At 40.5% G+C, this 12,607-nt stretch overlaps 1 protein-coding gene across 3 annotated transcripts in view; it reads left to right on the top strand.

Moving 5' to 3' along the window:
• The window catches only part of MTMR9 (myotubularin related protein 9), a 49,590-nt gene that overhangs the window by 18,150 nt on the left and 18,833 nt on the right, over positions 1-12,607 (top strand). For all 3 annotated transcript variants that reach the window (XM_017963645.4, XM_008979037.5, XM_002756771.7), the window contains 3 exons: positions 2,403-2,576; positions 3,719-3,936; positions 7,045-7,206. In XM_017963645.4, the coding sequence (XP_017819134.3) occupies positions 2,403-2,576; positions 3,719-3,936; positions 7,045-7,206 (554 nt within the window). The remainder of the gene's footprint in view (positions 1-2,402; positions 2,577-3,718; positions 3,937-7,044; positions 7,207-12,607) is intronic.

The raw sequence follows: 12,607 nt of genomic DNA, 5'->3' as shown, positions 1-12,607 counted from the left end.
TCAGCTCGGTAAGACAAGGAAGAAAAATACAGGGTATAAGGGTTGAAATAAAGGCAGAGAAATTGTTATATGTTGATTCTATGCTTGTCTACATGGGAAAAGGAAAGAATCTTGAGATCATAGGGATTTCTCTACACCAAACACAATTTGAAGACATGCAGTTAAAGTGCAAAAAGATAATGAGGTTTCTAGGAATATATCTAAGAGAAGAGAGTAAGACCTTTATTGAGAGCATTATAAAAATTTATGGAAAAATGTTTAAAAGCTTAAATAAGCGGGGAGACAATATACTCATGGATAGAGAGACCTAATATTCTAAAGATGTAACTCATTCTCTCTGATTTATAAAGTCAATACAGTCTTATTAAAAACCCCAGTTGGTTTACACTGAATTTGATAAAAGTTACATGGAAGACCAGAAGACCAAGAGGAGCCAAGTTACTCTTTGAATAATAAAAAAGTAAGAGGAGGAGACTTAGCCTACTAGGTGTCAAACTTATTTTGAAAGTTATAGAAGTTACTAAAGTGGACCAGTGGGATGGGATAGAGAACACAGCACATTTGGACTGACACAAGTGGCACTGCAGATCAGTGGAGAGTCCTGTCATTCTCCAGAGTAGGAAATCAAGAAATAATACACCATGGTGAAGATTCAAGAGATAACAGTGTAATCGTGTTGTTTAGAAATTTAAAGGTAAGTCGGCGTGGTGGCTCACACCTGTAATCCCAGCGCTTTGGGAGGCTGAGGTGGGTGTATCACCTGATGTCAGGAGTTAGAGAGCAGCCTAGCCAACGTTGGGAAACCCCATCTCTACTAAAAATGCAAAAAATTAGTTGGGCGTTGTGGTGGGTGCCTGTAATCCCAGCTACTCAGGAGACTGAGGCAGAAGAATTGCCTGAACTTGAGAGGCGGAGGTTGCAGTGAGACAAGGTTGTGCCATTGTGTTCCAGCCTAGGTGACAGAGTAAGACTCCATCTCAAACAAAACAAAAGAAAACAGAAATTTAAAGTTAAACACCAAAAAAGCTAAAAATACTGAAAATGATTGCCTTTGGGGAAAGCAAATTGGGATGGGCTAGCAAGGAACAGGTAACTCCATTTTTCTAAAAATAATAAATCTTTAGAAACTGTGCGTTTATTTATTTATTTTTTTGAAACAGAATCTCACTCTGATTGCCCAGGCTGGGTGCAGTGGCGCTGTCACAGCTCACTGCAACCTCAGCTCTCTGGGCTCATATGATTCTTTCACCTCACTATCCCAACTATCTGGAATTATAAGGGTGTGCTACTACACCTGGCTAATTTTTGCATTTTTGGTGGAGACGTGGTTTGGCCATTTTGCCCTGGCTGGTCTTGAACTCTTGGGCTCAAGCAATTTGCCTGCCTCGGCCTCCCAAAGTGCTGGGATTACAGGTGTGAGCCACTGTGCCTGGCCTAGAAACTATGTTTTTAAAACTGGTAACATAAATACATTTGAAAAGTGAAAAAAATTAAAAATGTGATACTCTATGTTATAAAAGCATTTTTAAAAAGTGATAATCTTGTCAGAGTACATCTAACATACTATGTTAGGTTAGGCCAGCTCAGATATACAGAACATGCTGAAATTTACATATAATTTGATTTTTTTTTTTTGCTGTAAAACCTTTTGACAGTCTTGAAGCAGTTTTCAGTTCTGATTTTTAAAATAAGTTGTCATTTGATAGTCCTTAGTGTATCGAGTTTGCAATTATTTCATCGACTCCTAAGCTTAGCCTTCCTTAGTAGTGAGTTGTTACTGTTTTAAGAAAGGTTTTACCAATCTTAGTACTTTTTTCTCCTTTTCTAAATGGCAGAAAAGAACAAAGGGCTTGATCTAGATAGTAGCTGTGTTCTTGTCCGTCCTGGGGCTGCATTACCCGGAATCTTGCAGTCTTACGTGTGCTTCAAGAGGGTCATTAACAAACCAAATGGGACCCAGAAAAGGAAGAAGTGGGACGATGCTGGCCATGATAATTATGGGTGTGCTTAACGTATTTAACTTGGAGAATAGAACACTAAGGAAAAACAAGCATCTTTCAAACATTTGATAGGATACCATGTGAAATAGGGAACTTGTCCCGTGTGGTCTGAAAGTTCGGTAAAAACCAGTACAGAAAGTTACAGAGCAACAAGTTTTGCTCAGTATGAGAGAGAACTTTCTAGGAATTGCTGATACCTAGCAATGCAGGAAGCTGGCCCTGAACCGTAGAACTCCTTTTCTCTGCAGCCATTTACGTGTAAACTAGATAGCCTCCTATTCAGTTCCTGAGAAGTGGCTTCTTTGTCAGTGAAAGTTGATCTCTAAGGTCTTTTAAATTTTCTCAGATTATTTTGTGACATTGAGATAGTTGCTTAGCTTTGAAGTATTCTGTGTTTTTCAGACCAGTCAGTGGAGGCTAAGCTATGTCAATAAGGAATTTGCTGTCTGTCCCACTTACCCACCAATTGTCATCGTGCCTGAATCCATTGATGATGAAACTCTTCGGAAGGTGGCTACGTTTCGACATGGAGGGCGCTTCCCAGTACTAAGCTATTATCACCAAAAAAGTAAGAGGGTAAGTGCACAGCGCTGCTGTTTGATGTACCGAAAGGTTTGGCTGGGGGATCTTTTCGTAGAAATGTTCCTTTTTTCTGTCTGTCTGTTCATTGACATGATTGTCCTGGTCTCCACCACTAGGGCTTCCTTCATGTCAGCCTTAGGGAATCAGGAGTAGAGTGTTTTCTGTGGTGAGGATGTGACTGAATTCTTTCCATGATCCTGCTCGACCTCGCAGAAGCCCCGAGAGACACTGGGCAAAGGAAACTAGTGTCTGTTTGATGCTTATGGCAACATTCTTCTGGTAGAAAAACGAGAAATTTCTCTGCTCAGAATAATGTAATTTTTCTTACCAACTTTCCTTGTGAAAGGCAAATTGAGCAGAGCTATTTATTTTCAAAGGTAGAAGAGCGATGCTCATGTGGTTTAGTCACAACTCTAGTAAACACTGGATTAAACAAGGAGCTAAGATAACTTCCTTATAATGGCGGTCTCTGGAAAGAACTGTAAACCATTCACCAGCGAAGAGGTTAGTATAACAGACACTGATTACTTGAGAAAAGTTTCGAAAGCAAACATTTCCAGATAGATAGTTGGTAGGGTAGTGTTTGGAAACAAGTAATTAAAGCCTGGAATACTGAACAGGATGGTAGAGGCCGCTGGAGAATACGTAACAGACACTCAGCTTTCGAGGTATTGAAAATGATTTCCCAAACAATGAGAGCAGTGTTTGAACTTTTAAATTTTGCCACTGGTGCCTTCGCTTTCTATGATTCTTGTTAAAACCTGCCAACTCTATGCATGTTTAGTTGAAGTCAAGATGTACTGGCTCATAGGCCATTATTATCTTTATTACAGGGCCAAGTCTACGGGTGTTTGACCCACACACTAAATGAACTGCAATATTTGATCTTAAAGAGGTGGTATGAGTTATTATGTGAAAGTGTTTTGAGACAGAGAAACTGTAAAAGCTCAAGGCTTATCTTTTATAGTTGCCAATTGTTGTCAATACATGCAAATATTCTTTGCTTATGGATCAAATCCATCTCCAAAGCGTCACAGGATTATTTTTGAGATACTCTTAATCTAGCTAATTTCTTTCTGTTTTCAGAAACTTTAAAAGCAACTGCTGTTGAATTTTCAGCTTAACTGTGCTTCTAGGTAATTATGCGGAGTGGCCAGCCACTCACCGGCACAAATGGGAGGAGGTGCAAGGAAGACGAGAAGCTGATCAATGCTACCCTCAGGGCGGGGAGTCGTGGTTACATCATTGACACCCGATCCCTGAACGTGGCTCAGCAAGCCAGAGCCAAAGGAGGTGGCTTTGAACAAGAAGCCCATTATCCCCAATGGAGGCGAATTCATAAGTCCATTGAGAGGTAAAAGATTCTGGAGATAGTAAGGACTCTTATTAGAAGCTAATTATAGTGGACAAGGTGTTAGCTGTTCACAAATTACACGTGTTCAAATTAACCTGTGCGTTAATTTAGGGTCAGTAATTGGCTAGTCATCTTCTCATTTTTTTTTGTCAGCTTTATAAGGTTTAATTGACAAGTAAAAATGACATATTTGTGATGTACACTGTGCTGTTTAGATATATGTACGTATACACTGTAAACTGATTAAGTGAATTAACCTATCACCCTACATAATCACCATTTTTTTGGATGGTGAGAACATGTAATATCTATTCTCTTAGTAATTTTCAAGCATACAGTGTATTATTTGTAACTACAGTTACCGTGCTGTACGCAGACCTGCAGAACTAACTCCTCCTAACTGAAACCTTGTAACCTTTGATCAGCATCTCCCCATATCTGTCTCTCCCCTCCCCCAACCCCTCCTGCCACTTTCTCTTCCTCTGGCAACCACCATTCTACTCTCTGTTTCTATGAGTTTAACTTGTTTAGATTCCACATATTAAGTGAGTTAATGCAGTGTTTATCTTTCTGTGCATGGGCGCCTGGCTTATTTCATATGGCATGATGTCTTCCAGGTTCATCCATCTGTTGCAAATGAAAGGTTTCCCCTCTTTCTTATTTTTATTTTATTTTTTTGAGATAGAGTCTAGCTCTGTCATGCAGGCTGGGGTGCAGTAGCACAGTCCCGGTTCACTGCAACCTCCGCCTTCTGAGTTCAAGTGATTCTCCTGCCTCAGCCTCCTGAGTAGCTGGGACTACAGGTGCACGCCACCACGCCTAGCTAATTTTTGTATTTTTAGCAGACACAGGGTTTCACCATGTTGGCCAGTCTGGTCTCAAACTCCTGACCTCAAGTGATCCACCTGCCTCAGCCTCCCAAAGTGTTGGAACTACATGCGTGAGCCACTGCGCCCAGCCTCCCCTCTTTTTTAAGGCTGAATTGTATTTCATTGTGTATCATACCACATTTTCTTAATCCATTCATCCATTGATGGGCACTTAGGTTGAATCTGTATCTTGGCTAAACTGCTGCAGTGAACATGGGAGTGGGGATACCTCTTTGAGATCCTGATTTCATTTTGAATATTCAGAATATTTACCCAGCAGTGGGATTACTGGATCTTCTTGCAGTTTCATCTTTAATTTTTTGAGGAACCTCCATACTGTTTTCCACGGTGGCCATACTAATTTGCATTCCTACCAGCATTGTACAGTGGTCCATATTCCCTTTTGTCCATATTCTCAACACTTGTTAATCTTGTCTTTTTAGTAATAGCCATTCTGACAGGTGTGAGGTGATACCTCATTGTGGTATTGAATTTCATTTCTCTGATGATAAGTGATGCAGAGCATTTTTTTTTTTTCAAATGCCCATTGGCCATTTGTATGTCTTCTTTTGAGAAATGTCTATTCAGGTCTTGCCCGTCCTTTAATCAGGTTATTTGTTTTTTGCTATTGAGTTAAAGTTTTTACAATCTTAGATATTAACCCCTTATTCAGTGTATTGTTTGCAGACGTGTTCTCCCATTCCATAGGTTGTCTCTTTACTCTGTCGATCTTTTTGCTCTGCAAATACTTTTTAGTCTGATGCATTCTCATTTGTCTATTTTTGTTTTTGTTGCCTGTGCTTTAGAGGTCATATCCAAAAAAATCTGTGCCCACACCAATGTCAAAAAGCTTTTTCCTTGTGTTTTCCTCTAATGGTTTTAGTTTCAGGTCTTATGTTTAAGTCTTTAATCTACTTTGAGTTGATTTTTGAGTGTGATGTGAGGTAAGGGTCTAGTTTGTTCTGCATGTGCATACCCAGTTTTCCCACCACCACTCATGGAAGAGACTCCTTTTGCCATTGTAAGTTCTTGGCGCCTTTTTCAAACATCAATTGACCATAGATGCGTGGATTTATCTCTGGGCTCTATATTCTCTTCCATTGGTTGATGTGTCTGTTTTTATGCCAGCACCAAGCTGTTGTGATTACTGTAGCTTTGTAGCATATTTTAAAATCAGGTAGCCTATGAGGCCATCAGGACCTGAGCTTTACTTTGATGAGAGGTTTTTTTTTCAGTTTCCTTACTCATCATTGGTCTGTTCAGATTTTCTTTCTTCATGACTCCGTCTTGGTAGGTTGTATGCTTCCAGGAATGGATCCATTTCTTCTAGATTATCCAGTCAATTTGTTGATGTGTAATTGTTTACAGTAGTCTTTTATGATCCCTGCATTTCTGTGATATCAATTGTAATATCTCATCTTTCATTTCTGATTGTATGTATTTGTGTTGTTTTTCTCTCTTTTTTTAGTGAAAGAACCTTTAGCTAAAGGTTTGTCAGTTTTTTTTTTTTTTTGAACAGCCAGCCCTTGTGTTTGGTAAGTGAAAGCTGTGCTCTTGGAGGCCTGCAGGAGTCCCTGTCACCAGCATTCTTTCTCTAAGCCAGCCCTGTAGTCTCATCAACACAAGGCCGGCTTCTCTGCGTGTGGATCAGCAGTTGCCACACTGAACAGATTTGCTACATAGGCTTGTAGTCAAAGACTTCAAAGATTTAATTTCTCCCCATATCGACCTATTTTCACACAGTTTCCTCCACCTGCAGTTTCTTGTTTGCACTGTGAAAGAGTCATTTGTAAGTGTCTCCAGGTGGGTGAATGGGAGCTGTAGCTAGGAAACAGTGGGCTCTGAGGTGGGCTGGGTAAGACCGTTGATGGCACAGGGTCTCTAGAGTTAGATTGGTGGGAACAAAATTGCAAATGTCAGTGGTGCTGTGTCTCCTGACCTGTCACAAAATGTAGGGTTCTGGCCTCCCCTCTAGCCAGGTGTTCACCTATGTGAACTGGGTTTCATCTGTTTAGATGAGGAATATGTTACCATGGCAGGCATTTTAAGCTTTGCAACAATGTGTGAATATTAGTTTTTCAACCTTTAATCCTCAAATTACTGTATAGCAGGGTTAATGTTTTTATAGTATTTTGAACTACTTTTGCTCTTGGATATGTTGGAGGCTGAATCTTTGGTTTGTTTTCTTTATCTTTCTGTTTTCTGGGTTTTTTATTTTTTATTTTCTTATTTTTAAAAGGTATCACATTCTTCAGGAAAGCTTAATCAAACTCGTGGAAGCTTGTAATGACCAAACACATAACATGGACCGATGGCTCAGTAAATTGGAGGCCTCTAACTGGCTGACTCACATCAAAGAGATTCTGACAGCTGCCTGCCTCGTGGCTCAGTGCATCGACAGGTAAAGTGCGTTTCAGCGTTCCTGAGCGGACGTGCGCTGATAACTAGACTTTGTGTTTATCCAGACACATTTGTAAATTATACGAAAGTCTGCAATAAATTACCATGTAGGCTAGTCAGCACCATCCCATTATTGATGAGGTGCGTACGCAGCATCTGGCATTGCATAGAGAGTGTTCGCTAAATAGATGTGAACCATGTACATCTACATGTCTTCTGTTACACAAATTTTTAAGTACTAATGGGCCTATTTTTTTTCTATAACATTCTTAAATCATGAATTAGCCAATTTTTTTCTTAAACTATGAAAAAGAATGAAAGGAAGTTTTCTTATTTTTTTCTTAAAGGAACAAGCTTACCTCCTTACTTTTGAAATAGGAATGAAAGAAAACATTTAATATTGTTGCACAGTAAAACGATCCTTTGTAACCTCTGGGATGTCTTATTTCAAACTCCTTGATATGTGCCATTACATCTGGATCTCCAGTTGAGAAAACTTAATGGTAGTGATGTTGAGTATATGAAGTGATTCTAGTTTATTCACTCAGTTAAAGGTTGCTAATCCTTGAGCCTTGTGGCAGAAGACTTGAACAGGCAGAAGGATTGGCATAAATTCTTGCAGAAGCTTAGAATGCTCTTTTTAAGAAGGGGATTCCACTGAAACAGTAGGTAGGTATAAGCTTATCACCACATGGCTAGATGGCACTTTTCTTTGAGGTTTTGATTTGTTTTACTGATGCTTCTGTATGAGGGAAATATATATGTAATTTGTTATGGATGGAGAGAAATTTGTAATAGAATGGGTTGCTAAAATCATGTGGTAAGTTAGTGACAGAACTGTGAACAGGTGGAGTCCCTTGGCGTCAAGATTGCCAGGCTATCCTTGTTCTTTTTGTTTTAGGCATTAGGTAAGCCCATTTAGCTAATAAAATGGGGAATTAAAGACCAAGGTTCTGTGGCAGAGAAATAACAAATGCATAACTATATTGTTAATACTGAGGGTTTTGTTTCTTTTTAACCTAAGTGTACCAGAGTTCTCCTTACATTGTAAGTACGGAGGCTTCTGTTTTCTTACGAAGCAGGAATTGCAGTAAACAGGTATCACCACAATGTCTCGGTTTTCAGCTGTAACAACACGGTGATACAGATGAAGACACCCCACAGTGCAGAGTGCGGAACTGTTTTCATGATCTCCACCTTCATTTAGTTTGAGCTGGTCGCCTCAAAGGCAGAGACTTCCAGACTCTTGGCAAGGTTCAGGATTTTAGTTTATTTTCCTATGTTTGGGTTCCTTTCTCTGATATATATTAGCCTACTATTTATACCTCCACAAAAATTTGCCCTTACAATTAATTACTGAAAGCATTAAAAATAGACTTTAAGTGAATTGAATGAAATTTAGAATATCTCAAGATGATTAAGGTACATCCGCAATATATACAGAAGACTTAGGGTACATGCTCATCCCTTTCAGCCTAGTCATTAGAATTTATCCTGAGAATGGGGTTGACCTAACCGTAAGTGGCTTCGAGGAATCCATTACTTTTAAATTCGGATCCCTGAAATGATTCAGCAGAAGACAACAAGCTAAGTACATCATCTGCAGTGTAACAAAAATTGGCATAACCTAAATGTCCAGCTGTAGGATGAAGTAAATGGCAGCTCATCACTGAACAGAATGTTATACACGGGCCTACCTTGGAGACGTTGCCAGTTTGTTCCAGAAAACCACAGTAAAGCAAGTAACGCAGTAAAGCGAGTCACATTAATTATCAGTATTTGGTTTTCTAGTGCATATAAAGTTAGGTTTACACTGTAATGCAGCCTGTTAATTGTGCAATAGTATCATGCCTAAAAAGGCGATGTAGATACCTTAATTTAAAAACACTTTGGCTGGGTGCAGTGGCTCATGCCTGTAATCCCAGCACTTTGGGAGACCGAGGTGGGTGGATCACCTGAGGTCAGGTGTTCAAGACTAGCCTGGCCGATATGGTGAAACCCTGTCTCCACTAAAAATACAAAAATTAGCCAGGCATGGTGGCATGTGCCTGTAGTCCCAGCTACTTGGGAGGCTGAGGTAGGAGAATTGCTTGAACCCAGGAGGCGGAGGTTACAGTGAGCTGAGATTGTACCACTGCACTCCAGTCTGGGCGACAGAGCAAGACTCTGTCTCAATGAACGAATGAATGAATGAATGAATGAGTGAGTGAATGAATGAATAAATAAATAAATAAAATTTTATTGGTATTTGAGATTATTGACCCTGGTAGATTGCTCCCCATTGATGGCTCCTGACTGATCAGGGTGGTGGTTACTGAAGGTTTGGATCGCTATGGCAGTTTCTTAAATAAGACAGCAAAGAAGGTGATTGCACATCAATTGATTCTTCCTTTCATGAAAGGTTTCCCTGTCGCATGTGATACTATTTGATAGCATTTCTCCCACAGGAGAGCTTGCAAAATTCGAGTCAGTCCTCTCAAGCTCTGCCACTGCTTTATCAGCTAACTTGATGTACTGTTCTAAGTCTTTTTTTTTTTTTGTCATTTCAACAATATTCATAGCATCTTCACCTGGAGTAGATTTCATCTCAGGATACTACTTTCCCTGCTCATTCATAAGAAGCAACTCCTTATTCACGCAAGTTTTATTATGAAGTTGCAGCACCTCAGTCAAATCACCAGGCTTCTATTTAGGAGACAGGGTCTTGCTCTGTTGCCCAGGCTAGAGTATAGTGGCGGGATCACAGCTCACTACTGCCTGGAACTCCTGGGCTTAAATGATTCTCCCACCTCAGCCTTCCAAGTAGCCAGGACTACAGCTGCACCCCACCATGCTCAGCTAAATTTTTTTTCAATTTTTAATGGAGATGAGATCTCTCTTTGTTGCCCAGGCTGGTCTCAAACTCCTGAGCTCAAAGTCCTCCTGCCTCAGCCTTCCAGAGAGCTGAGATTATGGTTGTGACCCACTGCATCCAGTCTTTTTTTTTTTTTTTTTTAAGAGGCAGGGTCTTGCCCTCTGTCACTCTAGCTGGAGTGTAGTTGCACAATCACAGCTCATTGTAACCTCAAACTCCTGGTTTCAAGCAGTCCTCCTGCCTTGGCCTCCCTAAGAGCTGGGGTTACAGGCATGAACCACCATTCTCTGCCTTCATGTTCCACTTCTAATTCTGGTTCTTTTGCTATTTCCATAACATCTGCAGTGACTTCTCCAGTAAAGTCTTACACCCCTCAAAGCATCCATGAGGTCCAGAATCAACTTCTTCCAAAATCCTGTTAACGTTGATGTTTTTACTTCCTCCTGTGAATCACAGATGTTTTTAATGGTATCTAGAAAGGTGAATTCTTTACAGAAGGTTTTCAATTTATTTTGTCCAGAACCATCACAGGAATTGCTAGCTAAGGCAGCTATGGCCTGATGAAATATATTTTTTAAGTAAAACTTGAAAATGGAAATTACTCTTTGATCCATGGCCTGCAGAATAGGTGTTGTTTTAGCAGGCACAAAAACAGCATTCATCTCCTCGTACCTCTCCATCAGAGCCCTTAAGTGACCAGGTGCGTTGTCGGTGAGCAGTAATGTTTTGAAAGGAATCTTTTCTTCTGAGCAGTAGGTCTCAACAGTGGACTTAAACTATTTAGCAAACTCTGCCTTAAACAGAGGTACTGTCATCCAGGCTTCATTGTTCCATTTATACAACACAGACAGGGTACGTTTAGCATAACTCTTAAGGGCTCTAGGATTTGCAAAATTCCAAAGGATCGCTGGCTTCAGCTTAAAGTCACCAGCTGCATTTTCCCCCTAAGAAGAGAGTTAGCCTGTCCTTTGAAACCAGGCACTGATTGCTCCTCTCTAGCTATGAAAGTTCTAGATGACATCTTTTTTCAGTATAAGGCCATTTCATCTACATTGAAAGTCCTTGTTTAGTGTAGCTGCCTTTATCAGTGGTCTTTGCTAGATCTTCTGGGTAACTCTACAGCTGCTGTGTGCAGCACTTGCTGCTTCTCCTTGCACTTGGATGTTATAGAGAGATAGCTTCTTTCCTTCAACCTCATGAATCAGCATCTGCTAGTTTCCAGCTTTTCTTCTACAGCGTCCTCACTTCTCTCAGCCTTCACAGAACTTTATAGAATGGAGGAGAATGAAGGCCTTGCTCTCAGTTAGGCTTTGGCTTAAGGGAATATTGCAGCTGATTTGGTCTTCTACGCAGACCACTCAATCTTTCTCCATGTGAGCAGTAGCGCTGTGTCACTGTTTCATTTATGTGTTAGCTGGAGAAGCACTGAATTTGCATCAAGAACTGTTTCTTTGCATTCGGAACTTGGTTAACTGGTGCAGGAGGCCCAGGTCTTGGCCTGTCTCAGCTTTCAACATGCCTTCCTCACTAAGCTTAATCATTTCTAGATCTAAAATGAGCCATGCTGCTCTTCCTTTCATTTGAACACTTAGAGGCCATTGTAGGGTCGTTAATTGGCCGGCCTAATTTCAATATTGTTGTGACCCAGGAAATAGAGTCTCCCTGAAAAGACAGAGTCAGAGGAACAGCTGGTTAGTGGAGCAGTGAGCGCACACACAGCATTTATCAATTCAGTTCACTTTCTGATATGAACTGGGTTTGTGATGCCCCCCAAATCGCGGTAGTAACATCAAAGATTACTGGTCACACATCACGATAACAGTGGTAATAATAATGAAAACTTTAAAAATGTTGTGAAAATTACCAAAATGAGGCAGAGACGCAAAGTAAAACATGCCATTGGAAAAAGGGTGTCAGCCTACTTGCTCGACACAGGATGGCTGCACACCTTCCATGTGTGGAAAATGCAGCATCTGAAGAGCAGCGGAAGGAAGCTCTGTGAACGAGCTGTGCCTGAGACTGTTCATATCCTGGCTCTGAAGATGTACAAACGTGGAAGGGCACGCGTGTGGAATAGGAGTGAGAACAGAGGAGACTGCCTCCTGTGAAAGCTGGGTGTAGTATATATGTACATGGAAAAAAACTGGCAGTAGTAACCAAACCTGAAGCTGTTGTGTGAAGCTGTTTTTTTGTTTCTAAAATTTCCTTCATTGTTTCAACAGAAAAGGTGGAAGAAGGAGAGGGGAGAAGATGTAGTAAATTGGGTTTTGGTGTTTCCTTTCATTCTCTTTAGAATAACGGGGTCCCAGACACTCGTGAGTCTCATGATGCAGTGCTGTCTTTACCACTGACTTTCTGGATGGACAGTTTTGTGTTTGCTTTCTTCCTGTTGTCGTGTGAGAGTGTGGTCTAGGTCTTGTTTTCCAGATCCACTACAGTTTATGAATGTGTTCTTACAGTCAGCTGATGGTGGAAAGGTAGAGTCAAAGTCAGAAAGATCATTTGAATGTATGTTTATAGGTTGGTTGAGAAAAGGCTTTAACCAGCA

This window comes from Callithrix jacchus, chromosome 13 (genome assembly GCF_049354715.1).
Source record: "Callithrix jacchus isolate 240 chromosome 13, calJac240_pri, whole genome shotgun sequence".
In the NCBI taxonomy this organism is placed as follows: domain Eukaryota; kingdom Metazoa; phylum Chordata; class Mammalia; order Primates; family Cebidae; genus Callithrix; species Callithrix jacchus.
This window is presented reverse-complemented; position numbering and strand designations above follow the sequence as displayed.